This window comes from Oryzias latipes, chromosome 13 (assembly GCF_002234675.1).
Source record: "Oryzias latipes chromosome 13, ASM223467v1".
Classification (NCBI taxonomy): domain Eukaryota; kingdom Metazoa; phylum Chordata; class Actinopteri; order Beloniformes; family Adrianichthyidae; genus Oryzias; species Oryzias latipes.
The window spans coordinates 18,439,333-18,465,450 of NC_019871.2; the positions used below are offsets into that span (position 1 = coordinate 18,439,333).

Sequence of the window (26,118 nt, forward strand, 5' to 3'; positions counted from 1 at the left end):
AAGAGGCTGGGAAGCTGGTCGTTTCTTTCCGAAGTCAATCACCATCTCTTCACCAGAATACTGTTACGGCATGATGTCATTGGAACAGCCCCCCGAGGCAAAAATACACACCTAAAAATGTGAAGATGTATATGTACTGCAATTTGAGAGTAAAATGAGCCCTTCTGGCTGCCAAGAATAACTTAGAGGAATTGAAAAAGCTGGTGGCTTGTTTGAGTTTCAGCTTCTGTGAGAACAAAAAAAGTTCTGCCTGCAATCTTTAATGACTGACAAAAATGTTAACCCTTGGATGAAAAAATAACAAACCCCTTGTGGCAAATCAGATTACAAACACACCTCACATGTGACCTACAGTATGTGACACACATCTGCCATTGCTTAAGCTCACAGAAACACCCATGCAAACCTTAATTACTTAGTCACTTGTGGTCTCAGGGGCAAGCTTGACTTCAGCCTCCATGATTTCTTTGGGAGCAGTTTGAAGGAACGTGAGGAGGGGTTGGAAAGGGTCGGCTGGAGGGTGAAAAGGAGAGTATTTTTAGCTTGTTTGTTTAGGTAATCTACGTGCAGCTCCCAGACGACAGCCAGTCTGGGGCCTCAAAACACCTTCTATTGTGCACATGTGTGCACGTGAGGGTGTGTGTGTCTGCAGCATTGTGTGTGTGCGTGCTCAGTGCATTTACATGACCTGTGTGTGTGTCTGTTTGCACTCATAGTACATAAACCCCTCCTCGGGTCAGTGGCTCTTCAACAGCTCATGTCACCTCAATGATGGCCTCAGTGTAGATGTCACTGCTGTGCCCTTTGACCTTTCCCGGACCACTTTCTCCCTTTCCTATAATGGAGGTGATCTGATCCAAACCCAGTCGCCACGTGTTAGCGCAGCATTGCTGGGCTTGATGTCTGTGTACATTCCTGGGCTAGTATATCTCTCATGTGGGTACACAAACTTTACTGCTGTATGCAGCACTCTCCATAGCCTCCAGGCTGGTTGAACCTGGCCTTGCAGGGGGGGCTGTGCGGGTAACAGGAGCCAGGGGTTAATGGCTGCTGCTTAGACAGGGTTTGTGTGCTAATGGGTTTTAGCCTTTTAGCTCTGAAGTGCAGACAGGTGAGCTGGCGAAACCTTAATGAGGGAACCCCAAAAGAACCGCGAAGCTGAAGCTGCCACTGGGATGCACTGAAGTGTGTTTTTGCTTCTTTCTCTCCACCTGAAACCTTTCTTTCTGCCATCTTTCCTCAGGTTCGTCATTTTCTTTCAACACATAAAGTGATGCTCCACTGTTCGACAACAATTTAGGAGCAAAAGCTCGCAAAGATGTAAAAATAATGCGCCTTCCTCCACACTCCCACAGATGAAATTTCACACCTTTTTTTTAGCTGTAGCATTTCCCCCTCTTCTGCTGCCACAGCCTCCATCTTAATGCTCTGCTTAAAGGCTGAGTTGAAATGTGATTACCTGCAGCCTCAAAGGAATCAGGCCAAAGCCAGTGGAGCAGCTCAACAACACCTGCAGGTCATAATGATTGTAACATCAGTCATGGCGGCCACAGTCCGACGCACGACCACACCGGCTTGTACAGAAAGCCTTCTACGTCTCTACCCACAACCCCCTACTTCACCTTTCACATATCCTGCCATTTATCTGGCCTGTGAGACAGCAATCAGTTCACCTTCCATCTGCTTCGCCCCGCCAGACAGTGTTACTGCAGCACCCACACACACACATAAGTGGGATTTGAACCTCCACCTTTTCTTCGCCTACAGCATCTTTCACTCCTTCTCTTCTTCCTCTCCTATCAGACCTTCATGTGGTGAAAACTTCACACAGATGCAACTCTTTTTTCTTTTCCCTCCTCACAGTGTTTGACAACTGGGTTTGAATCATGAAGGATCAAGGTTTGTAATCCCAAAAAATGAATCCTGGCAGGAACACACCTCTGCCTCTGGCTGGAGATCAGCGGCCTTGAGCCTCCCGACACTGTGGGACTTCCGCATCTCCAAATTACAGTTCAGCTCTCCTGCAGAGGTTGAACCAAACAGACCAAACCCCAGGATGTGTTTGATACACATCTTTGAGCTGAGACTGAAAATGGTATGTGTGCTGGAAATGAAGTCAAATAGCAGCAGAGGTCTGATGTGGACGGAAATATCGCACAGTGTTCAGATCCAGAGCTCTCTTGGGTTTATGGTTCTGCATTAGGCTTGTTAGTGTTGTCCAGTAAACCTGGGCTGATTGGGTGAGGAAAGACAAAAAAATGCCAGACATTAAGTGTGTTAAGCTTGCTTTTACATAGCACTTATAAGAGCAGACCAAACGGTTAGGGCAGAAGCAGTAAACACTGACAGCTTCTTGTTTAATGATGGACCAGAACAATAACGACCGATGAAAGAAACCATGGGGAAAAAATTACTGACACCACTGCAATGATAAATTATCAGTTAACACTTTCACTTGTTCCCAATTACCATTTGCCAACAACGCTTCTTTTAGTAGGATCCATTGTCTCTTTTGAGTTTGCAGGAATGTCTGTCTGCATTCATATACAGGTGACTGGATTTCAGGTTTTCAGGGCAGACCAGTGTTCGCATGTTTGACCTAAACCCCAGTTCAAATGAACCGTAATCTCTGATGCCACGTATACACCAGGCATGTACTACACATTCGAGAATGCGAGTTTAGCATACAGTGTTCACACTGGACTATCGCTACAGTCACCCTCTTCCAACTGCAAGCACATGCGCAGTTGGAAAAGACATGATGTGAAATGTCAAAGCTGGCCAAATCCGGTTAATCTTGCTTCAGGTTTTATCTTTCACAGTTCTATTCGGATACATGATAGCCTTGGTGTCATAGAATTCTCACAGGGCTCAAAACGTAATTATTAATTTCTCCATCATGATCAGTTTTCAAATGGTTGGCACTTCTGTAAAGTAAAAAGAAGACCATCCATATGTCAATACCAAATCAGAGCCCCTGATTGGTTCAAGTTCAAATGATATAACTTTCTACGCAAAGTCAATGGCTGCACATTTTGTACATTGAGCATGAAAATGATCATATATGGTTGCGGAACGAAAGAAGTCTAAACGCGGAAGCCCAAAATGTGCATTTCGATTTTTCGTTGGAAGTGGTCACTTAGATGAGCGTTGCAGAGGGCAATGTGAACGTAACTTAAGAGGAGAATCTGTTTTAAGTTCCAGAATAAGACTAAAATAATAATTCATTCTTTGCCCTACTGGATTTTCAATCAAACCATTGTTTAATCTGTACTAAATACATGTGAACAAACGCAATGTTTTAAAATATAATTGTTCTGGAAGAGTAACTGTGGCTCTGACATAAATTTTGTTAATGTTTTTTAAACCTATGAGCAAAAAAGGTGTTTCTGCTCTGCTGTTCTGGGTTATTGACCTGAGCAGACATTAGCAGTAATGTTTGCATCATCAGCTCTAAAAAACAATATGGTTTGCAGTTTTTGGTGGAGATATTAAAAAGCAAACCAAACATTAATGCTCAACAAAAATGTCACATAAAAGAGGTTCTGTTTGGCTGGGCTGCATTAGGCTCTGTGCAGAAAACATTTTTACATCTGATTACAAGTGTCAGAATACTCTGAAAATGATATTTTAATGATACAATATGAATACTATTAAAAGGCTGCAGCTTGTTCAAAACACGGCTGCACGTGTTAGGAAGGAGAACATCACACCAATTTAGAAATCTCTGCACCAGCTCCCAGCCAGCTTCAGAATGGATTTGCGGATTTTTGATATAGTTTATAAAACCTTTAATGGATATGGACCTTCTTTTTTTATCAGAATAGCTTTTAGTTTATGATCCTCCCAGAACTTTCAGGTCCTCAGGTATAGGTTTGCTGGTGGTCCCCAAGGTCTCAGCAAAAACCCACTGCGAGGCCTCATTCCAGAACTTTAGAGATTGCCTGAGGGCGTGAGGGCGTCATCTTTTGTGGAAGATTTTAAGAAAAGACTTCAAACTTATATTTTTAGCTTCACTCTTAACATTTACTTCTGTTTTAACTGATTTCATGGACTGTTTCTGTTTGTTTTTATATAATGTGTGTGTGCTACAGGCCTTTATTATGATTATTATCTTTACTGTTATTCTTATTATCATTTATTTAGATATTTTACGTAATGCACTTTAAAGGTCTGTAACGGGGAAAATGCTCTATGAATAAAATTGAACTTGAATTTTGAAATTTAACCTTAAGAGATTCCATAGAGATTTTTTTCTTGCGAACTTACACTTCATCTCTTTCGAGGCTTATGATGCGGCAGCGACCAACCCCGTCAAACCGGTAAAACGCGGCTTTATTGTTGCATTTAGGAGGAAGAGTCTGGCGCCACGCCTGCAGAATACGTTCAGAACGGACGGGAAAAAAAAACCCAACAAACTGCAGTTTAGCAGCCTGAGAAATGCTGTTTGTAGAGCATTCACTGAACGTGAAGTAAAGACTCACATTAGAGTAGAAATATAAGTCTTGATTTATACATGGCTATGAAACTGGATTTCACATTTTTTGGTAAAACTTTCTATAAAACTTCTTCCCACATGAAGAAGTTTTTGTGTTGATAGGCTGAAATCGTACCTTTTGAGTGAGTCCAGAGAGAATACACCAGTGTTCCATTTCCTGATTAGAAAAGGGGATCTGAGCTCATTAAAATGGGCATTGCGTCCAGTCTCAGGTCCCATCAGATTACATCAGGACCCTTTATTGCAAGGCTTTTTGTCATAACCCTTAACTGATTGCTACGGAGCAGCCTTTGATTTGGACACTGAACTCTGTGCCCCCAGAGAAAAGGAGGACGGAGAATGAGAAGAAAAGACCACCTACAATTGGCCCGGCGGGATCGAGAAAGCTTAAGATAGAAATCAGCAGAAGAAAGACACTGAGAGATAAAACATCTCAAGGTGTTTGCAATCAGTTTCCCATTGTCAAATCCTGAGGGAGAGCTGGCAACCTGACGGTTCAGCTGTGGGGCGACTTTGTCTCAACACGCAGATCGCGCTACAGATTTCAACCTTAATGGAAGTGTATGATAAAGAATATGATACGCTGGTTGAGACAGATGCACACAATAAATACATAACAGATACTGCTTTAGGCACACACAACCACTTGACAAACACACACACTGACTGTGTGCTTGCAATCAGCGGCACACTGCTCCGCCTCAAAAGGGTTTTTGTTGAACTGATGGATGAAGTGCAGAAAAACCACAGATTGGAAGTCTTTCCGTTTTACTTCCTCCTGTGTTCTTTTGTCTTTTTTTCTCTGCAGCTTCCTCCTTTCCTCCTCATCTCCATCTCTTCTTCTCCTCTTGGAGAAGGTCAGTGGTGCCTCTCTCCAAGTACAAAGGAGGTGGCAGGGCCCCTCTTTCTCTTTCATGACTCCCCCCTTCAAAACAGTCCACCCATGCTCACTTGTTGGCTGTCCACTTCTACCCCCCACACGTCTCCCTCTGCCATCCATCCATCCATCCATCTCTCCTTAACCCCCCCCGTCTCTCATCTCCAAACGTCTGCCAGATGAAGAAGTGTGTGTGTATGTGGGGGTGGCTAGAGGGACTCAAAGATGAGGAGAAAGAGAGCAGCAAAGGAGCAGGAGAGCTGCAGAAAATGGAAGGAGAAGAGCCGAGTCGAGACGGAGAAAGGCAGGAATGGTTGGAGAGATGGTGAGGGGGGAATGCAGGGTTGTGTTGCTAGAGAGCTGGGGTATTGATTCAGAGCCTTTTGACATGCTAATTTGCTTGCTGACTGCTTTAATCGCTCCCTCCTTCCATGGCAGGCTTCAAAGAGAGGAAGCCTTTCAGAGGAGAGGAGAGGAGAGGAGAGGAGAGGAGAGGAGAGGAGAGGAGAGGAGAGGAGAGGAGAGGAGAGGAGAGGAGAGGAGAGGAGAGGAGAGGAGAGGAGAGGAGAGGAGAGGAGAGGAGAGGAGAGGAGAGGAGAGGAGAGACTTTTTTTTGGTAAAACGTAAACAGAATAAAATATGTAATTTGTCTAATGGGAAAGTTAACCAGTCCAACTGAAGGAAGTCATGAAAAAAACAGTCTAATTGAAACTTTCTGATAATTCTAAACTAATCTGAAAAATTTAGATCTTTAGCAGAAAATTTAAAAAAAAAATCGACATTCATGAAGTTTCAGCTGTTACCCACTTCAATGAAAAATGTGTTTTTAACATTTTTAACATGTTCTTGTGGCATTTGTCTCATAATGGGAGGCATATGAAGAAAATAAAGCTCCAAATTGCCTTTCTGAGTATTTCTTTATTCAAATTGTTTTGAATCAGGAGCATACAAAAAAATGTGGTTTGAAAAACCCCTTATATGTAACGCTGGTGCAGACCACAAGCTCCCCACTCCGCTCTATTCTGATGCATCACTTGTAGACGACTAGATCCATGTATGTTAGGGTTGTGCCGATGGACGATATCATCGTCCATCGTGATGGGTGACTGACATCCCGATGGAGAGACCACCATCGTGATGCCACGCCCCCGCCACGTTGCGCGTCGACACCATAAGCCGCGGTTACATGTACAAAATATCTTGATGGGATCAATGGTCAGATTAGAATCCAACCGTGTACATGGGCCCAGAAAAATGTTTTCAGAATATAAAAACGTTCACTAAGGTCACACTTTCCGTCGGAATAAATCATTCGCACATGCGCAGTAGGGTTTGAAAAACGGAAGGATATAAACTCCGCCGAGCGGCTTTTTTTTTTTTCAAACTTTATTGTATGTAACAATTCAATACAAAACATTGTTAAACAGCGCCGAGCGGCTATATATATTGACATGTCAGCTCGGTAAAATACGAGATGATCTTCTAAACGTGCTTTTAATAATGTTACGGTTATTATGAAACACCTGTTCGCTCATCATTTAAATTTTAATCCGTGTGGTCAGTGCTTTTTCTGAACGAAGCCAGGATTAGCAGTATGCTAACACGGGCTAACAACATTAGCTTTGGGTGGCGCTGCACGTAAACGTGTAAGAATAACATCAGCCTTTATTTAGTCGGGACACGACTGGAAACACAAATCCGCGTGATTGTTTGAATGTTTTCTAAGGACTGAGCGACATTTCTGCTTTGAAGCTCAAACTGCTGTGTGTGCTGACGATACGAGCTGTGCTCAGACACACGTTTAGACCCGGTTCTGAGTTCGGTAGGTAGTACCCCTAGAGCTGCGGGACGGATCGCAGTCTTAAATCTCCCACACATAGCGCTCATGTAGCAAAGCACCCCCCCCCCCCCCCCCTTCCCCTCAAACACAAAGCTGTAAGTCCACGCTCCGCCGGTCCACTTCACTAGTGAAGTGCGGGAGCGGACTACTTCTTTTCTATTTTGTTTGTTACTTTTTTTGTTAAAGTCACTTCCCTCAGTTTATACTGGATCATCGTGGATTAGTCATTAGTTGGGAAATAAAATGAAAAAAGCAAAAAAACGAATAGCAGTTATATAAGAACGAAAAATGTAAAAATAACCCCCCCCCCCACCCCCCCCCCCGACGATGTCATCGTCCATCCCGATGGTTGACAGCAAACATCGTCAACGGCCAATTTAAGGGACATCGCCCAACCCTAATGTATGTCTTCATTTTCCTTTTCTGATCTGACTCAAAACTGTACAGGTGAATAGTTTCGAAACTGTTTGCCATTTTTGTTCCACCCGTAATGTTATATTACATTTCTAAAGAACTCCTGCCGCTCTGCAGATACTATGTCCTAAAAAATGACACAAGTTTTCTGATTTTGGATAAAAACCGAATAATGATGATTAAAAGACCACTGGGAACGCTAAATCAAAAAATGATCGGATTGGTACTGTCATAGAAACATATTTTGGAAGTTTTTAAAAGTGCAAATGTACACATGAGTTTTTATCTTTCTTATTCATTTTGAGCTAAAAAAGTTCCACATTTGAGAAGTTAACCTTTGTGTTAAAGACAATCATCATAGCCTACAGAAACTCAGCACAGACTCATGGTACAATAATCAACAGGCAACTAAGAGTCATGAAAACCAAGCAATGAAACAAAATGATTCCTCCATATAATAGATTTCTCAACCAAATAGTAATAAAGAGAAATTAATTGGATTTTTTCTGACTAATCTATGTAATCCAAGAATCTGCAAATGAGACATAATCAGATAATCTGTCAGAAAAATGAACAATGATTAAAGCTTTTAAATCCTAATTAAAGCATCTTTTTTTCCCTATTTCCTTTAGATTAAACCGCATTTATCTGCTCATTGACTCTGTGTTGGCAATCACTTTTTAAAACTTCCAATTTAAACAGTTTAAAGGAATGTCATTAAAATTGAATTCTGCAGTTATATTGTGCAGACATTCACACCACAGTGCTGACAGCAGAAACAGAGACCAGCATTAAATCAATAAAAAACGGTGGCTGGCACATTATTTGAAGACCAACAGAGAGTGTGGCGCTGGGGGTGAGAGCTGCAGCCATCCACCCAGGTCATGCAGGTTGACAGGCGGCTTCCTGCCCTGAAGAGGGGGGTGATGAGTGGCAAGGACTGCAAAGGGAACAAACAGCGTGGCAGGACGGCTGCCCGAACAGGAAAAACTTTTCAGCACCTCTGCTAATGATGGCGGAATTACTACCAGCAGCCCCTCCCCCAAACAGTGGGGATTTTTCTGCTCCATCTTCTGAGGGACAGAGCATTAGGAGATGCTTTAAAGCCTGATTTCAGAGGGAACAGGACGGAAGCACAGGATTTCCCATCAGACATCACGTCCTCCTTTGTTGTACCTGATGTTCTCTGCTAGCAGATCCTTGTCTCCGTGCAGGAGCAGAAGATGAGCTGCTCTTGAGGCAGACGGATGATTATCCTCCCTTCTCGCCTTTTGCTGGGTTTGGCTCTGACTGTGGAACAACTGTGTGTGCATCTGCTGCACATATGTGTGCACTCTGCTGCATGATGGGTGATTTTTTACAGGTTTTTGGGGTTTGCTTGAATAAGCAGTGGAAGTGAGGCTCAGTGAGCACATGAATGCTGTGATGACATCCTGCTGTAAAAACTCTGTCGCTGCTTGTGCTTAGATGTCTGTAATTGGAGTTAAGAATTGCTGTTTACTGCGCTGACACTCACAGAACCCCCCCCCCCCCCCCCCCCACCGCCCCCTCCATCAGTGAAGGTATAATCTCATTATTCAGTGCACTTCCTGCTGCTGTCACCAGGGACAGGCTGACAGAAACTCCAACTACCTCAGAGGCCGGAGCCAGATTCGCAAAAGAACTCAAGTGGAGCAGAAAACAAGAGAGCAGCTTGGTTACAAAGAATACGATGAAAAGATGGATTTAAAAAAAGATGAGCATGAACATAAAAAAATGTAAAAAGTTATTTTATGTTCTTGCAGAATGACATGACAGGAGGAATTTTTTTAAAAAGGGATGGGGGTGGTTCTGTGTTTTGGAAGTTAGCAAAGACTTGCAGACTAATCTTTTCCTATTGGCTTTTCCCCTTTAGGGGTCACCACAGCGAATCTGCTTCCTCCACATTATACTAGGTCTCATTCGCATATTCGGTTTGGGAAAAATTTGCTGTCAGATGCCCATCCTGACACAAATCTCTGTATATATTCGGGTTTGGGACCGGCACATAGGTGACCCTGGCTTGGGCCCTCTCATGGCTAAATATAGGGAACTTGCAGACTAAAACTGAAGTTGAACTTGAGTTTAGAAAGACGCTCCAAAGCGCAGATTAAACACTGACAACAGGGATGGAGAGAATTAGGACCCAGATTAACACACACATGGAAATTTTATTCCTCAAACCTCTCGATCTAACACCAACCAGATTTTTCCGCTCAGCGAAGACTGCTGGGAATAATGAGTCAAAAACGAAGGGCTCAGGTGAGCTCCAAGTGAGTTCTTCCACTCACTCATGCAAGAAAGTTTTTACACATGAATTAGGTTTCAAAAATAGATATTCAGATTCAACTATTAAATTACAAAATGTCATATCTACTATATTTAATCATTTAGTATTACTTTTGTCATGTCTGATGAACAGGAGAATTTCCAGATATTGAATTATGAGCAAAACATTTTATCTTGTTAGGAATAACAAAAACAAAGGTTCATCATGTAGAACTTTACCTATTTAAGTTAATGGTTTGTAAAAAATAATTGATCCTTTTTTTAAATTAAAGAAGATTAGGATTAAACCTTCAATAGTGCATCATTCAAAATATACACTGCAAATTCAGGCCCCTTATAAAAGTCAAAAATTCTTACCCTATTGGCAGATTTTGTTCAAATTTACAAATAAATCTCTCAATGGGACAAAAAGCAATCATCTTACAAAAAAACATATTATAAGAAAAAAAGGTGGTTTTTCATGTTTTTTCAAACTTAAATGGTTTTCCTTTTAAATAACTTTCTTAATTAGATTATTTTCTAGCAAAACATAAATTAAAAAAAATTCTTTGAAACAAAAGGCTTTTTGCTTTCTTGAGATTTTGTTTAAAGTACTTTATTAACACATCTGAACACAGAAGGTTTTGTTCTATCTTTGACATAACTCCAATCCAGGTCAGACTTTTTCCACAGAGTTGTCCTCATGATACATAAATGATCCCAAATGTTTTTGGACTCATCAGAAACTAAACTCCTGCAGGAGTTTTATCCGTGGTCGGGATCGAATCTCAACGTTTTTGACAAATGACTGATGAGAGGAATCCGGTTAAATGATGAGTAGTGTGGAGAGAAACTGTTTGGTTAATGAGATTTCCCACAAAAAATTAAGATCTGTTTGTGAGGAGACCAAAAAATATTATAAAAATAAATGTCAAAAGATGAGCTACACCAGAATTTTCCTGAAGCCAACAGAGTTCTGGTCTCACTGCCTTCCAAGGCAGTGAGACCATCCACAGAGCAGCAGCAGAGACCCCTTCAGCAGATAAGGAGCGGGAGTATGACCTCCACCAACCCCTCAGAGTACGTGGGGGGAGCCAGTTAACAGGGAAAGGGATCCCAAACACAAACAGAGACCCCTCTCTTTAAGTCAGGGGGGCCCCTCAGACTCAGTACCCTAGTCGTCCGCCTTGTCTCGGTTCTGGGAGCAAACCCGACTGACCCCTGGTCTACAGCGGGCACAAACACACTACACGGCTACAGCTGTCAAAACTCTGACATCTTAATCAATCCTGGATTCCCGACCTTGTCAGATGCAGCAGTAAGATGGATGCAGAATAGGATGACCCCTGACCCCTGCAAGGGGTGGAGAAAACAAGTCCTGTGCCCCCCAGTAGCTCCCCCTGTCCCCCTTTCTCCTAAAACATCCCCATCCGCAGACGGCTCTGCCGTCGCCCCAAACAATGATGGAGGAGAACCCATTCATCCTGGGCTGGGAACCAAGGGACACACTGCCCTCATCCACACACACCCCCACCATCATTACCACCACCCATGCGCACACACAAGGCAAGCACGGACATGCTGACATGCAAAGAACAGTCGCTAAACTGAGTCCAAGAAAACCTTCAGAAAAACAGAGTCAGAGTGAGTCCTAATGAGTTGTGGTATTATAACCTATTAATAACATGTTATATGACAGTCATGCAGATGACACTCAACTCTACGTAGTCACCAAACCACAACGGTCCATTGGACTCTCTGCTACCCCTACATACAGCAGATAAATTCCAACAGTCTCATTTCTTAAATTCAACCAAGAAAAGACAGATTTCATACAAAAATTGGCCAAATAGGCCTACGATTACCATAGTTTATGAATTATATATATTTTTTGAGAAGCACAAAGACAGAAAAATCACTCAGACTGGAGTTTCAGCTATGGTACTACCACCATCACAAGATCCGTCTGTTTGGCAAGCTGAGGATCTTTCAGAGTGCTGCAGCTTGAGTTTGAATCGGAACCATCAAAACACTATCTCCAAGTTAGAATCCAAGGTCAAACTTTTCTCTTATCATCCTGGCCATGCCATAACCTGCATTGGTGCATTTTTGATTTCTTCTTTGTATTTATTTAGTGTTGTCACTCTGTCACAGTTAAACCATGTTTGTCTATCAAACATTAAACACATATAAAGCTTAGATAACCCTTATTAAATGATTTACTCTATCATAAAACACACAACTTTGTCCCAAAAAAAAAGTGCTGCTGCTTTGGATTGAGCCCCCTCAAACTGTCTGTCTTTGGTGCTTAGTCAACATTTCAAGAGAGAGTGAGCCCCTCCCTCCACTACAGATCATCGCCCTTGGGAATATTAACCAGCTCATGATGGCACTTGAACAGCCACAGCGGTCAGCACCTTTTAACCCTCAAGTCAGTGATGCAGATCAGCATTGATGTCTTTGCTCAATCCAAACACACTATCCCTCTTCAAATGCATGAAATTAAGAAGAAAGTGAAAAGACAAACTCAGAGACACCCAAACTCTCCTCCAACCATTGACTGAAGATGAAAACTGGACAGAGAGGGTTAGGGTTCCAACAAGCTCACTCATGATTGATGGGACTAGTTGCCATAGAAACATAGACTCAGACCGACTCTGACCAATCACTGCTTACTGACGACGTCTGCCTCCAAAATGGTGGCATCTGTATGGTAAAAAAAATGTAAACCATTTTCTATTAGGTGGGGTCCCCACACTCTCACTCCAGTTCACAGATACAGACAATGGTTGAAATTGAGGATTACACCTTTGCACAGACATCTGTCCTCATCAAGATCTCTGAACACACAGGAAACTTTCACAGAGGTCAGCAGTTGAGGATCTGGTGGTTTGTGATTGGCAGCTTAAGTGCCACAACTATCAAATGACTGACTGAATCAGTCATCCTTCTATTTGAGAGACCTTCAAAAAACAGATTTCCCTCCACGATTGTCACAGATATAAATATTTTCTAATGCAACATGGATGCAAAAATCACAGAAATCAAGTTTAACTTATTAACAACGGCCATTTTGGTAGATTATATCTAAGAGTGATGTTTGCTTACAAGTACAGGAAAAGGAACAAACAAAAGGAACAAAGAGACAGAAACTCTGCTAGAACTTTCTGAAGCCAACAACAGAAAAGCAGACTCTGACATCTGGGACTACTTGAACCCCTTTTTGCATTCCCACCGCCCAAGCAGCCCGTGGTACCCCTAAATCACCAAACCTGTTTGTCATGTAATTAGTCCCCCAAGATAAAGCCTCCTCGTAAATGCAGAGAGGTGTAGCAGTTCGTCCCCCTGTTAATCACCCGCGCCCAGCCTCTGACCTCCTACTGTCGCTGCTGTTCATGTGTGATGGTGATGGGCGGTGGGTGGGAGGCACCGACTGAACATCTTGCCAAAACTGGCATCTGCTGTCATGGAGAGGCTGCGACTGAGCCTCAGTCCAACTAGACACTGAATGTAATCCATGATAATAACAGTTAGATGAATTTAACTGAACTTTTTCAGGATAAACTGTAGTAACAAAGCATTTTATTAAAAAAGGGACTTGTTTTTCATTTACGGAAGTTGAAAAGAAATGAGCAAATGTCAAAATATCTTATATAATGTTTCAATATCTTTAAAAAAAAAATCTATATAATGTGTCAAATTTGAAAAAATCTTGAAGAGCAGAATCTCTTCCTTGACCTTTAATCTTAATAAAAAGACAGGTGTTGAACTACAGGAAGCAAAGATCAAAATAGTTGTGGAGGAAAAGCAGTGGCATTCATCCGAACATCATTTCAATCTCTCAGCAGCATATTTACACTCTTCTGATACCTGCCCGGAATTACAAACCAGATCTCTCTGCTTTCCCTCACTGAAGGCTCTACTGGGAACCAGAAGGAGAATGGACTGGATAAGGACCACAACAGCGGTCCAAACCGCTCTACTGGCCTCCCCTAGTTCTACCATTTCTCCAGGGATTCATCTCTTTGCACAGCACCTCCCAGAGGGCTCGCTAATTACTTCATTTACATTCATAACTACCTACATCACATAGAAAGACAGCAGGGAGAAAACTGGAGGGAAGGGAAAAAAAACATCTAACAGGGTGCTGGATGGCTGAATGGAGGGAATGAGTGGGAAGGACAAAGAGAACAAATACGTTCTTGAAGACAAAAACACCATAAACGTACGGTTTACAAAAACTCGTTTGTCAAAAGGATCCCCAGAAATTTGATGTCAGTCATAAAAGATGAGAGGAAACAGAGAGTTTTTACCTTGACATTCTGAGTTGCGTTCCTCATATCCTGGGTTGCAGAGGCAGTTTCCTATGGGCACTAACCACTCTCCATCAGCTCCACAATACATTTTGGGCACCTCTTTCTCCTCTGAATTATCCACACATGAACCTCGGACTTCCACCAGGGAGGAGGTGTCAGCTCCAGTTATTGTGTCGGGAAACTGTGCCAAGTTCCGTACAGATAATGGACATTTCTTGTAGAAGACCCTGACGGAGACCAGAGCAATGCAGGCTCCAACATCCTGGAAGGCCAAATAAAAACCCTTTCGGCTCAAGGCGCCCACATCCCGAATCTCCGTGTTTAGCTTCATGATCCGATCGCCAATGTCCACCTGAGTGAAGCTTTCATCTGCAGCTACAGTATCAATTTTAGCAAACTGGTTCTCACGGATGTACCGCTCTTTGTCATTGTTGGACTCGTAGTAGTAAAGATTGAAGGTTTCCTTGCAGGTTCCCATGACCCCCGGTAGACTGTTGCAGTCTCGCAGGGTGAACTTGATCTCGATGTATACACGCTGAGCGCCTCCACGGGGGATCCAGTCGGTGCGGAGCCAGTTGTTCTGATTTGGCTCCATGACGTTACACACCTGGTACGTTCGAATGGGGATGTTCTTTTCATCCATAATACTCACTTCCTCCCACTGAGGAAAGAAGACATTAAAAATGTTACCAGAAAATCTGGATCAAACTGAAATCTTCAAACCAAAGTTGATGAAACTGTAAGAGGAGTCACTGCAGCAGAGTTGCTAAATTCTACTAACATCTGAAAAGTATTAGAAATAAACGCTCTCATAAATAATGTGGGCTGTGTACAAAACTAAATGACAGTCAAGGAGTTTATGGTTTGTTCAGTCATAGTTGACGTATGAACTTAATGAATGTTTTATGAGTCATTTCTAATTAATTGACTAGTTCAGCCTCGAGGTTGAAACTACAATCCATTAATATGAGGAACTTTCTTTGAACTAGGAGCACGTAATGAGTTCCATATAAGCCATCTTCAGGTCTGTCTCTGGGGGAGTTTTGAACAAAACCCAAATCCCAATCAAACCCAATGATAGACCAGAAGGGTTCAGGGTTAAAAATGCTCATGTCTCATAAAACGGGGGGACACACTAACATGAGGCTCATGGATTTTTTCATCCAGGCTTATTTTCGCTGAGAGGAAATGTTTGTTTAACTTATGATACATTTCCCCTCTAGACAGAGTGCTGTTGAGCAAACACGAGCCTGTCTTAAGAGGCTCACAGCAGCGTGCTCCCTCAAGTTTTTCCTTGTCTTTGAGCTGGATTCCAAACAAGAGCAGCAAAGCCTTTGGCCGCTGTCCTTTTAACCATTAAAAATCAAACTGCACAACATAAACATTTGTGGATGGTGAGAGATCCGGGTTATCCTGCCAGATTTGACTTGATGTCTTATCATAAACAATCTGGATTAAAGCCTTATTTCCCAGGAGTGGGGAGGGATAATGCAAAATACAGCTGCAGCTGTATGATTTAGGAAAATGCCCATCAATCAATGCAGTTTCATTCCACTTTGCACCCCCTCCCCCCAACCCCCCTTTTGTTGTGGTAATCGAGCTGTATTGAGATAAGGCTGCACCTTTCCCTGATAGCAGGAAAGAGGAAGAATAAGACCAATTGGTAGTAATGAGAGGGCGAATGCACGTTTTCAGGGGCTGCCAGGACCCTGTCAATCACTCGTTTGAGATAAAAATTGGCCTGGGGGGGGGGGGGGGGGGCTCGGATGAAGCACTGGTTCATTTAAAAAGCTTACAGCTACAGCCAGCCTGCACCAACAGCACAAGGTGGGCTCCTACTGGGTTTGGTTTATTCTCTGACATGATTGTAGATCATTTATAATAATTTTCAGCAACATTAAAAGGCCTGCCTGTGCTTGTCATCTCATTTGTTTAAGTAGGACAGATTCAGGAGAAATTGCTGTTATTTTGGTTAATTTAGGCAATTATTCATCCACTCCAATAAATGTGGCTTGTCTGTGATCTAAATTACTCCTTATGTGCTGAACCCTTTCCCTCCCGTTATAAAATGTTTTCAGCCTGGAATCGTCCACCTGACCGAGTCACAGATACCCCAGCTACGCAGCAGGACGGCGCCTTGACTGGATGGTCTTTAATGTTGGTTTATAGCTTGTCATAATGCTGCTACAGCTGAAGCCCACAGCACTTTCCCCCCCATTCATCCATTCCAGGAGACTCTTTCTCAGCTGCCAGGTTCCTTTCTCTTTGCTCAGCTGAATAGGGGAAAGGGATATAAAGTTTCTTCACAAAGACCGATTCAATCCGCCGTCTATTCAGGAAACCTGACGCTCGCTGCAGTATCTGCCCCTGCAGTATCTGCCCCTGCATCTGACCATTACAGGAGGGTTGGAGAGAAGGGAGGCAAAGGGAGTGGGTAGCAGGGGCTGAGAGTGAAGGGGTGCCTGGTTTCTCAAACTGGATTCCTGGACCCCATGAGGCCCTGGGGGTGTTCCAGGGAGCCTCTGGGTTTAGTTAAAATAGAAACGGTCTAATTATCCATATTTCTATCCAACATAACAAAAGGATCTCACCTAGGCCTTACATTTTACAATAAAGGCAGTTACATAACGAAATGATTAACAAAGATATTATTGTGAGAGGCTCATCTTCATTTGGCAAAGTGCTCCACAGCTTTAGCCAATAATGGATATCATCTTTCTATTTTTGCTCAATAGGACACCAGGCGTCCAACCAGGATGCGTCTCCTCAGTACCTACCCCTCCTTCTGTCGGGCTGGCCACCCATCCCAGCTCCCCCTGCACAGCTCTTGAGTCGAGCAACGTGACTGAAAAAAAGAAGAAAAGGGAGACATAAACGGGCAGCTTCTGCGTCCACTCTGCCTGGGTTTCTATAGGTCAACCCGGTCGGTCCAACGAGGAGCAAGGAAGGAGAAAAGTGACAGGCCTTTACATTAAATAAGAAATGGTCAGAAGATGAGGGTCAGTCAGTCCGATGTGCGTTTTGTACGCACCCCATTATTTGCACCCATTTTCGTTCAGAAAATAATTAACAGCAGTTAAAAAAAAAACAATTTTCCAGTTGTGCTTTTTCCCTCAAACTGCAGTGGGAATGTGGCAGGCAGAAGAGGATGGTTTGAACACGCGCCAGTGCGTCAGGGCCGCTAAAAATCACAACAGGACGTTTCTGGACCTTCTTTCCATGATCTGAAAGCGCGCAGAGACTCGGTCCGCCTCAAAATAAATAAATAAATGAAATGTAAAAAAAAAAAAATCAGTCCCCGCGCTTAACAAAATGATTTGACGTATGAAAATCTAAGCAGCATCAATTTTAATGACGAACGTCTTTCCGTTCTTTAAAATTCTCGTGCTTGTCAGACAGAGCCGCAGCTTTCCCGAGGGGAGTCAGATCGGGGAGTAGAACTAATGGTGGTTATCAAAGTTTTATTTGTCTTTTAAACTACAATTTACTGCGCACTGCAGATCATCTCCTCCGAGCAGAAAGAAACCCGTTTTCACAAAAATATTGGCAGCTTTGAGTTCTGCACAAAATAATAAACTAATAATCATTTTATCTTTAATAAAAATTAATATTGTTCGTGTTTTTGTGTCTTGAATTATTTGTGATGTTACGAGCAGCGCACTTCAACTTTTGGAAATGTTTCCGAAAGATTCAAGAATCAAAGCGCGGAGCGTCCGCAGCAAACCGGAGGATGTTCCAATCCCAGTGAGTCTGACGGCGTCGGTCGGTGTCTCGCGTATTCAGTGAATTGAGTCCACTTTATTTCTCCTTTAAAGATGCGTCAAAGTATGCGGAAAAACTTGCGCAATTGTGCCTGTGTTTTTCAGCCACACACTCATCTCTTGACTCTTCCACTGAAAATGCTTCTTGGAGCCACAAGTTCGCGCTCAGCTTGCGCTCCCAGGCTGTCGGCGGCTGAGTGAGAAACCCTGCTGCTGCTCAGAGACCCGAGCGCACGAAACGCACCGCTCTTTATTTCCGTAAAAGCAAACAAGTCCGTTGGGTAAATGAGAACGAGGCAGCGTTTCGTTACCCAACGCTCCTCTGCGGCGCAAGAACTCGGGGCCACGGACCGACACGGAGCGACGGGGGAACGAGGTCTCCAGCACTGCAGGCATGCTTACCTTCATTTGGGGGGTATATCCTTGCAGAAGAACCGAGAGCAAAAATCCCAGAAATGAGAAAGATGAGTGTGAAGACAATCCCTGCCATGAGTGCCATTATTTGCGTCGTTGCTCTATCTGTTCACGTCCTCTCGGTTTCCCTCGTTCTCCGGTTGGGTCCTTCTCGCTCCTCTCGCCCTCCCTCTCCTTCCCAGCGGAATTTGGGTTTGAGGCGGACAGCGGCAAAGCACCAAGCGCTCCACGGGCAGGAGGCGGGTCCGCGCGCTCTGACGCGCACCCGTCAATCCCCACGGAGATGGGGCAGAGGGGGTGCAGATGATAGTGCCCTGCCGCGCACCCCCACTCTCTCACACACCAGAGGTGACAGCGCACTGACTCACACGACGGGATGATGATTCTCTGATATGGCGTTTTTTCCTGCAAGACATTTACACGACAAGTCTTAAGTCACGCAACCTCCACGCACCTGCTGAGATTTCTTAACAAACTGGAGAAGGCGGCGTTTGGGCGCGCAGAGCAGAAAGAAAAAGCAGAAATCAGATCAACATGAACAAATATGAAGAATCAAAGCTGCACACAGTGAGTGAAAAACAAAGCATCAGTTTCTGTCCTGCAGCTCGCAGTCCCGCGCAGACGATCCCGCGTCTGGCTCCGCACGAGCTGCACCGGGCAAAGGTTGCCACCTAGCGGAGGCACTGGCTCATCTTGTTCTGCCTCAAAAATCGGATTAGAGAACAAGCATGACTCCCACTAACGTTATGATGGTGCACTTTGCGGAATTGACAGAAGCTGTTTCAGGGTCTGCAGCAAAGCTTGTATTGGATTATTGTCACATGCTGAGATCCTGATATGATGAGGGCTTTATGGGTGTTTATGATGAGCTGTGCACAGACCCATCCATCAGGGGTGGAGAGCTCACTTCAAAGGCAAAATGATGTTGAGGCACTGCTGTTTCTCCTGCAGCTTTTCTTCAGACAAAGCCTGTATTGTTCGTGCTGGTGAACAGCCAGTTTAGATGCTTCTCACCAGGCGCTCCCACTCTTTCAGATGCTCCCACACAGGTCCTCCGTTTCTCCCACTGGATGCACCGCTGCTGCTGCTGCACTTGTCAGCAGGCTTTGAATGGTCAGCAGAAGACATTGTCACTGCAGGCGTGGGCTGATTGTGGGGTTGTGCATCAGCACTTGTTGCTGCAGGTTTGTGCAGCCGCATTCTTCACAGCAGCCTTTCACAGTCACATCAGAGAACGATTGCAGTATTGTGCTAGGAAGTCTCTTGAAAACAGCTGCATGCATTTCAAACTCACTTGGACTCAGGCTTCATACCAATCATTCAAGTGTTGGCTGGAAAAGGTTTTCTTCACACTCACTTTCGAGACCATTTTCCTTGGACGTTAGTGGCATATTAATATGGATTTTCTTAAATAACCATGATGAACTTGTCTGGATTTGTTTCATAGCAAAGAAAACAAAGAGAACATGTTTTGTTAAAGACCTGACAGCTAAACTGTCGCTTTTCTGAGTTATGAATTCATCTGTAAACAAGTGTCGTCCTGATTCATTAAGCATATTCAGAAAACCAAACAGTGATTGATCAAAAAAGCAGGAGCATCACACCTCCTGAAAGTCAGAAAGACACATATGACAGCCTGAAAGGAACGGATCAGACTCAAGAGCGACACTCATCTTCAGTCAGTGCTGAAATCCTCTAAAACAGTGATGATGATGATGATGATGATGATGATGATGATGATGATGATGATGATGATGATGATGATGATGATGATGAACATGATGGTCGAGTCAGAGAGCCAGTAGTCTGGTGGTGGGGGGCCACTCGTCTGTTTGTTTGAGTGAGTTTATTTAATTACACCCCATCGTTTCCTTTGTGCCACTGTCAAACCAGTTGCTTTTTTGCTTTTTTTGTGTGCGGGTGGGGAACCCTCCAACCAATACTTTCCTTCCGTTTCATCCCACTCTGCTTTCTCCACACAGCATCTGCTGCCCACACATCTGTATTGTGTGCCAATCATACACACTTCAAAGCATTCGTCTGTGTGAGCTCGCAGGATCTCTGCTTAGATTTAACACTATGACCAGAAAACGTGAGTTACCTATGTCTTACTCAGGAAATGTCACTTTCAGGGTATGTTCAAAACTAACTAGGTACCTTTTGGAAAATTCTCAATAATTTCTAAAAAAGAGAAATTCTTGACAGTTATTTAAAAATACTCACAGCATTATTAGTGAGTGTTTTCTCTGCGACATACAGTCTGACTTTGGAATTCTTTATAAAAGAAGATTCAAAAGTATGAGTACTTTTGGGGTGTATTTTTTTAAATATATTATATATTATTTTAAAATATATATGCTTTGAAATAAATGCTTTGCGAAATCTCATCTTAAATATACATACATATCCACTTTGATGTCAAAATATATTATATGAAAACAGTGACTGTTTTTCACTTTTTTATTTTAGCTTTTAGGGAGAGAATCTCCTAGTTTTGAAAGTGTAAAGATTTTTTTTGTTTTTAGGATGTGAAGCAAGAAACACTTGTTACATTTTCTCCTAAAGAGTGGGGGGTTTACATGGACTACTCGGGATTATACAATCTGAAGAACTTTTAATTTGAAATGTCAGAATCTGATTGTATTAAATCTGACCTAAAAGAAACCAAGTTATTGTTTTAACAAAACAATAAGCAACTTATGGTAGAAAAAGAGTTTCTACTTAGTGACTGCTACAGGTTCAGGTCTTGTTCTTCCACTGTTGTGCTTAACTGTTGGTAAGATTCTTATTTTGCTCAAATGCTGTGCCAGGTTTTCAGAAAACCAAATCAAACCAGGGGCCAAAAAGCCTCATTTGGGGACACTTGTTCTTCAGGCATCATTCCAGGGGTCTTCTTACTTCAAACGGAGAGCTTCATTTTACCCCCTTGGAGGCATTAGGATCCATTCTCACTGTTAAGAACTCCAACATTCAACACAGCAAATCAAGCCTGAGAGGTCTCAGACACAACAAACTTTTAAGACTTCTGCTTCTGTTTTCCTACAGATCAGACCCCCCCCCCCCCCCTCCCAACACACACACACGCACACACACAAATTCACATCACAGCTCAAAGAAAGGAAACCCTTCCGGATCACTGACAGTTTCTTTGGAACAATTTTTTCCCACCTACAAAAACTGCTTTATGCACCGTTGTTCCAATCAAGACCCTTTTAGTCCCTCCTCCTGCCGTTCAGTGACCCCACCCCCTCCAGACTGCCTCCACGCAAAGGTTCAGAGACCATTCAATCATTCAGACAGTCAGTGGGAGTCAGAAGAACCAAAAAGTGAGAATGGGGGACATGAAAGGAGCAGCTCTGTTCCAGGGTGTCAGTAAGGAGACTAAAACCTCTGGAGTTGTTGCTCACCGTGATGTCAGTCTGTATGGCCTTTAAACTCCTTTTATGAGGTATTCATGAAATCCCACTTGTTTCAATTTTAGTTTATCATCACTCAAATTATAGGCTGTCACATGAGATAAATCTCTGTCCTGTTAAATTCTCTCCAACAATCCATTTTTAAAATCTAAACTTGCGATAAAGACAAAAGGTTCCATTGGTATTTATTTCTTGTTTATAACATTTAAGAATCTTAATTAAATTGGATAATTTCATGGTTTGTCATTTTAGAGCTGAAAAAAAACTAAGCATATAAAGGAAAACAGAGGGTTTTTGGATGATGCACTTATGTATCAAAGCTTTTTTAAATCATGCATTACTGGCAGAAACATCTGTGTGGTGTTGATGTTCAGGTCGCACACTCAGCTCTGAAGCTCCTCCTACAGACACATCTTCATTTCTACCATGAATCACCATTCAGGAGGATGAACAGCTTTACAACAGTTTAAAACTTTCTGCTGAAACATTTTGCAACAATCATCCACCAAACACAAACGTGTTCTTCTGCCTTTTTCTGCATCATGCACCAACATGCTTTGCACTCACATTTACATCTTATGATTGTTGCTATTAACCCTTGTGCTATCCTAGGCGCTTTAAAATTGGGAGTTGGGTCATCTAGACCCAGTAGACAGTGCGCTGAACCTATTTTCTTCAATGATTTGTGATCTTCACTGTAATCCATGGATTACATGAAATCTTTCCACCTTTATTCACCTTTTTCATGGTAGGGATAACACGTCAATGTAAGGGTGGGGTCATCTAAGATAGCACAAGGGTTAAGAGTTGTGACATTTCTATTTTCCTATTAATTTCACCGCATTTCATTTAATACTGCCACACAGACATTTCAATGTCAGTACACTGTGCTGGTGTTTCCAGATACCTTCAACTCAGCTGTGAGCAGGTTCTAAATATTGATGGGAATTTAGAAAGCTGTCAGTTTGCACTGCATGGGAGTAACTGGAAATACAGACAGATTCCTGACAGTGAATCAAATCAGGAAACAGATCCTCTCCTCTGACAGAAAGGAATTTTCTGCAGAGCCACTAAAACTCTGAAAGCTTTCCACAAACATTTCAGCGTGCAGCATCCTCCATGAGCCCCACGCAGTGATGCTGACCTATTCTCTGCCCTCCACTGCCAGGCAGCACCAATCGATGGCTCACGGCAGGCTCCGTAGACTAGCTCAGCGGGTTCAAGCTCTCTCTGTGGATGTAGAAAAGTAAGCAAGCTGCAGGACATCCTTTGTGGTGTTTCAGGTTCACCTGTGGTTTTTGAATGTTTCCTGTTGTTGAGTCTACCTTGTTATTTACCTCCCTTTGTGTTCCAGTCGCAGTCGTGTTTCAGGAAATGCCACAGGTTTGAGACTTGGCAGCAGGAGGCGTGTACTCACACTGAGCGTCTCCGTGAAATAACTCCTCTGATCAAGACACATGAAGGTGGCGCGCCATTCCCAGGTGAGGCTGAAGCAAACACAGACCAAACCACAGAGAACCTTTTGCTGAGAAAGAGGCACCACATGATTTCCAATATGCTGTTTTCAGAGACGTATGGCAGCTGAAGTCACCAATGAGTCTTTTTAGAACCATAACAAATTAAATACTGTTTAGTTTGTTGCAGAGGGTGAATCTTTGTTCAAGGGAAATGTAACAATTCAGCAAAATCCCCATGATGGATGTCAGACTAAGCTGCTGCTGTGAGACACATTTAGATATCTGTGACAAAGATACTAATCAGCTCCAGACTTGTGCAGCTTTGGAATTTTAAGTGACAGATTACACAAAAAATACATTACAAGTATAAAGAAACATTCTTAGGGAGGGGAGGCAGAGTGTTTGATTACTGGATGGTTTTGTGTCAGAGAAGGACGAGGCATTGAAGCAAACATCTCACGTTTTTAGATTATATCAGAGCAAGAATGCTCACATTCAGAGATGTAGGTCTACAGCACTTTATAAAAGCTTCCTAACAGGCTCATCCATGCTGGTAAACGACACACACTCTCTGTCAGTCTGAGGCGGTGTTGAGGTTGTTTGAAACTCGGCTCACAGATCCCGACTCTCTGATAAATCAGAGAAGCTGATGTCATGACCTGGTGGTGATGTTATAGATGATCACCTCCTGACCTTAAAGCAGCTGTAGTAAGTTGTCAAATTTTAAACTTAAATCCAACTGCCCTTACAAGTGGATACGGGCTGTCTGCGGGTGAAAAATGGTCAAATCTGAATGGAGCCCACAGGTGACCCACACTAAACATCAAATACTGGTGAACCCATATGGAGAAAAGGTTGATGCACATTTTTTTCTATGGGCATGCTGCGGGCAACACGTCCCCGTGAACACTTATACAACATGTAAGGGTAAGTAAAGGTATTGTACAGATTTGTCTTTTTTTCAACTCTCACTGAACCCTGCGCATTGCTCAAAGAGCCTGTTAGTGTTGTTCATGTGATAAGTGCGCACTCCTTCCATGCAGCTTGACTGTTACAAATGAGGAAATTAGACAACCAGAGTGCAGTTTCTAGAGTAGAGTGCTATGGGCACTTACGTATTACGTGCACATCAAATGCGTGCAGATTCGTGAACATTCAAAAAGCAGGCAGTACTTGCACCTTACCGTTAGCTATAGTGTGGTGTAAGAACACCACAGCATCACCAGTACGTCACAAGTACGCGTAGTTTCCTTTAGTCTTACGAATAATTCACAAGACACTTACCACATGCACGAACGACAATGGTACGTTCCATTTTCATGACTTAAGATGCGGCCGCTAATCTCTATGACCTTCAATGGACCCGGACAACCCCAAATCTGCACAACCCATACTGGGGGTTCTTGGGTGATACTGATTCTTGGGACTAAGGCTTTATTGTACCTAAAAGAGTTTTGGCCTTTTACCTGATCCTGTTCATTATTCCAACATAAATGTATAATTGTTCACTGTCCTTCGTTAACCCTTTCAACAGCATTTCTCCTTCTGGTGAAACATTTTGGAGCCAAAAGCGGCTCTCTGCCTCAACAAACAACAGGTGAGACAGACAACAGAACAGATCCTGATCATTTATGGGGGTCATACGGTGCTGTCATCAATTCAGATGAAGGCATAACTTCTTTTCCGCCTTTTGATACTCAACTCTGTTCTGTTTAAAGGTTTGTCTCCTGTTGGTTCAGAAATTTGTGCTCAAGATTAGCTGTGACATTTATCAGGTCAAAGTTAGTGTGGTTAATAGCTCCGTCAGCACAGTCAATAATAAGAATCACTCTTTTTATGTAGAGATGGGTTAGAAAGACTCATTTTTTGTTATTCCTGGACGAGGGCTGGGTTACAGTTCATTAGATATTCCATATTTCTGTTCTACATGATCTGTATTAGCATTTCTTATGTTTCTTCATTTAGTTTTTTTCTCAGTCTTGCAGGAATTGCTCATAAAGAACTGCCTAGCTGTATTTTTTTATACATTTGAAAACAAGGAAAAGACAGATGCTCACGGTCTTATCATTCTTGTGGAATCAAATCATCATAAGCAGGTTTTTGTCAAAGCACATTTTATTTTTCTTATAATGTGATGTTCCGAGAGAAATTATGACCGGCATCAAGAAAAATGCCCATTTACAACCACATCACCATTTCCAACTACAGTGATAAGGTGTCTGTGTTTGTGTGGATCTAACAGCATTTTTCTGTCCAATTCCTGCTCCTACCATTTTGATCATGCCCCCACATTTTCTGTTGGTGTCATTTCCAGTAGTACAGATGCTTTTCCGGGATTTCATTTTATCCAGAGGCTGTGTTGGAAAAGAAAGTCTCTTATCACAGAAACTGTCTCAGTCAAGTTGCCATCTCCTCTGATGCTTAACTTTGCCAACAGATAAAAACTGTCCAGACCCTAAAATTCGAACATGAACAAACAGTTTATGAAGGGTCATAAAGTCATTAATGTTTTCATAGTTTTTATTTTTATTTTTTGAATAAAGTGTGAACTTTTTGTTGTCTCTCCCCATTTTTCTGAATTAGTAACGTTTAATCAGCAACCATTGTGCATTTTCTTGCCACATCCTTCCTGGTGAGGCAACAATGTAAATTTATACTAAGTCTGAACAAAAAACATGTTGTGAAAATAAGAGTTTACTGGCTGAACCTGAGGTAGAGCTGCAGCCAGCAGAACAGAAAACATCCTATTGTTACTGGATAGAATCTGTAAAAACACCAGAGAACATCTGTAATCACTCAATGCGTCAAAAAGTGCTGATGATTTCAGGAAAGTATCTCA

At 42.7% G+C, this 26,118-nt stretch overlaps 1 protein-coding gene across 2 annotated transcripts in view; it reads right to left on the reverse strand.

Moving 5' to 3' along the window:
* epha4 (EPH receptor A4) overlaps positions 1–19,016 on the reverse strand; it is a 57,384-nt gene extending 38,368 nt beyond the window's left edge. Inside the window, exons 1-3 of one of the 2 annotated variants that reach the window (XM_020708322.2) lie at positions 18,395–19,016; positions 17,009–17,076; positions 14,229–14,892 (exon numbers count right to left, since the gene is read on the reverse strand). In XM_020708322.2, coding sequence (XP_020563981.1) covers positions 14,229–14,892; positions 17,009–17,076; positions 18,395–18,491 — 829 coding nt within the window. In that variant the 5' untranslated portion in view covers positions 18,492–19,016. The remainder of the gene's footprint in view (positions 1–14,228; positions 14,893–17,008; positions 17,077–18,394) is intronic. The other variant, XM_011482648.3, reaches the window with a different exon arrangement.
* Positions 19,017–26,118: the final 7,102 nt, after the last annotated feature.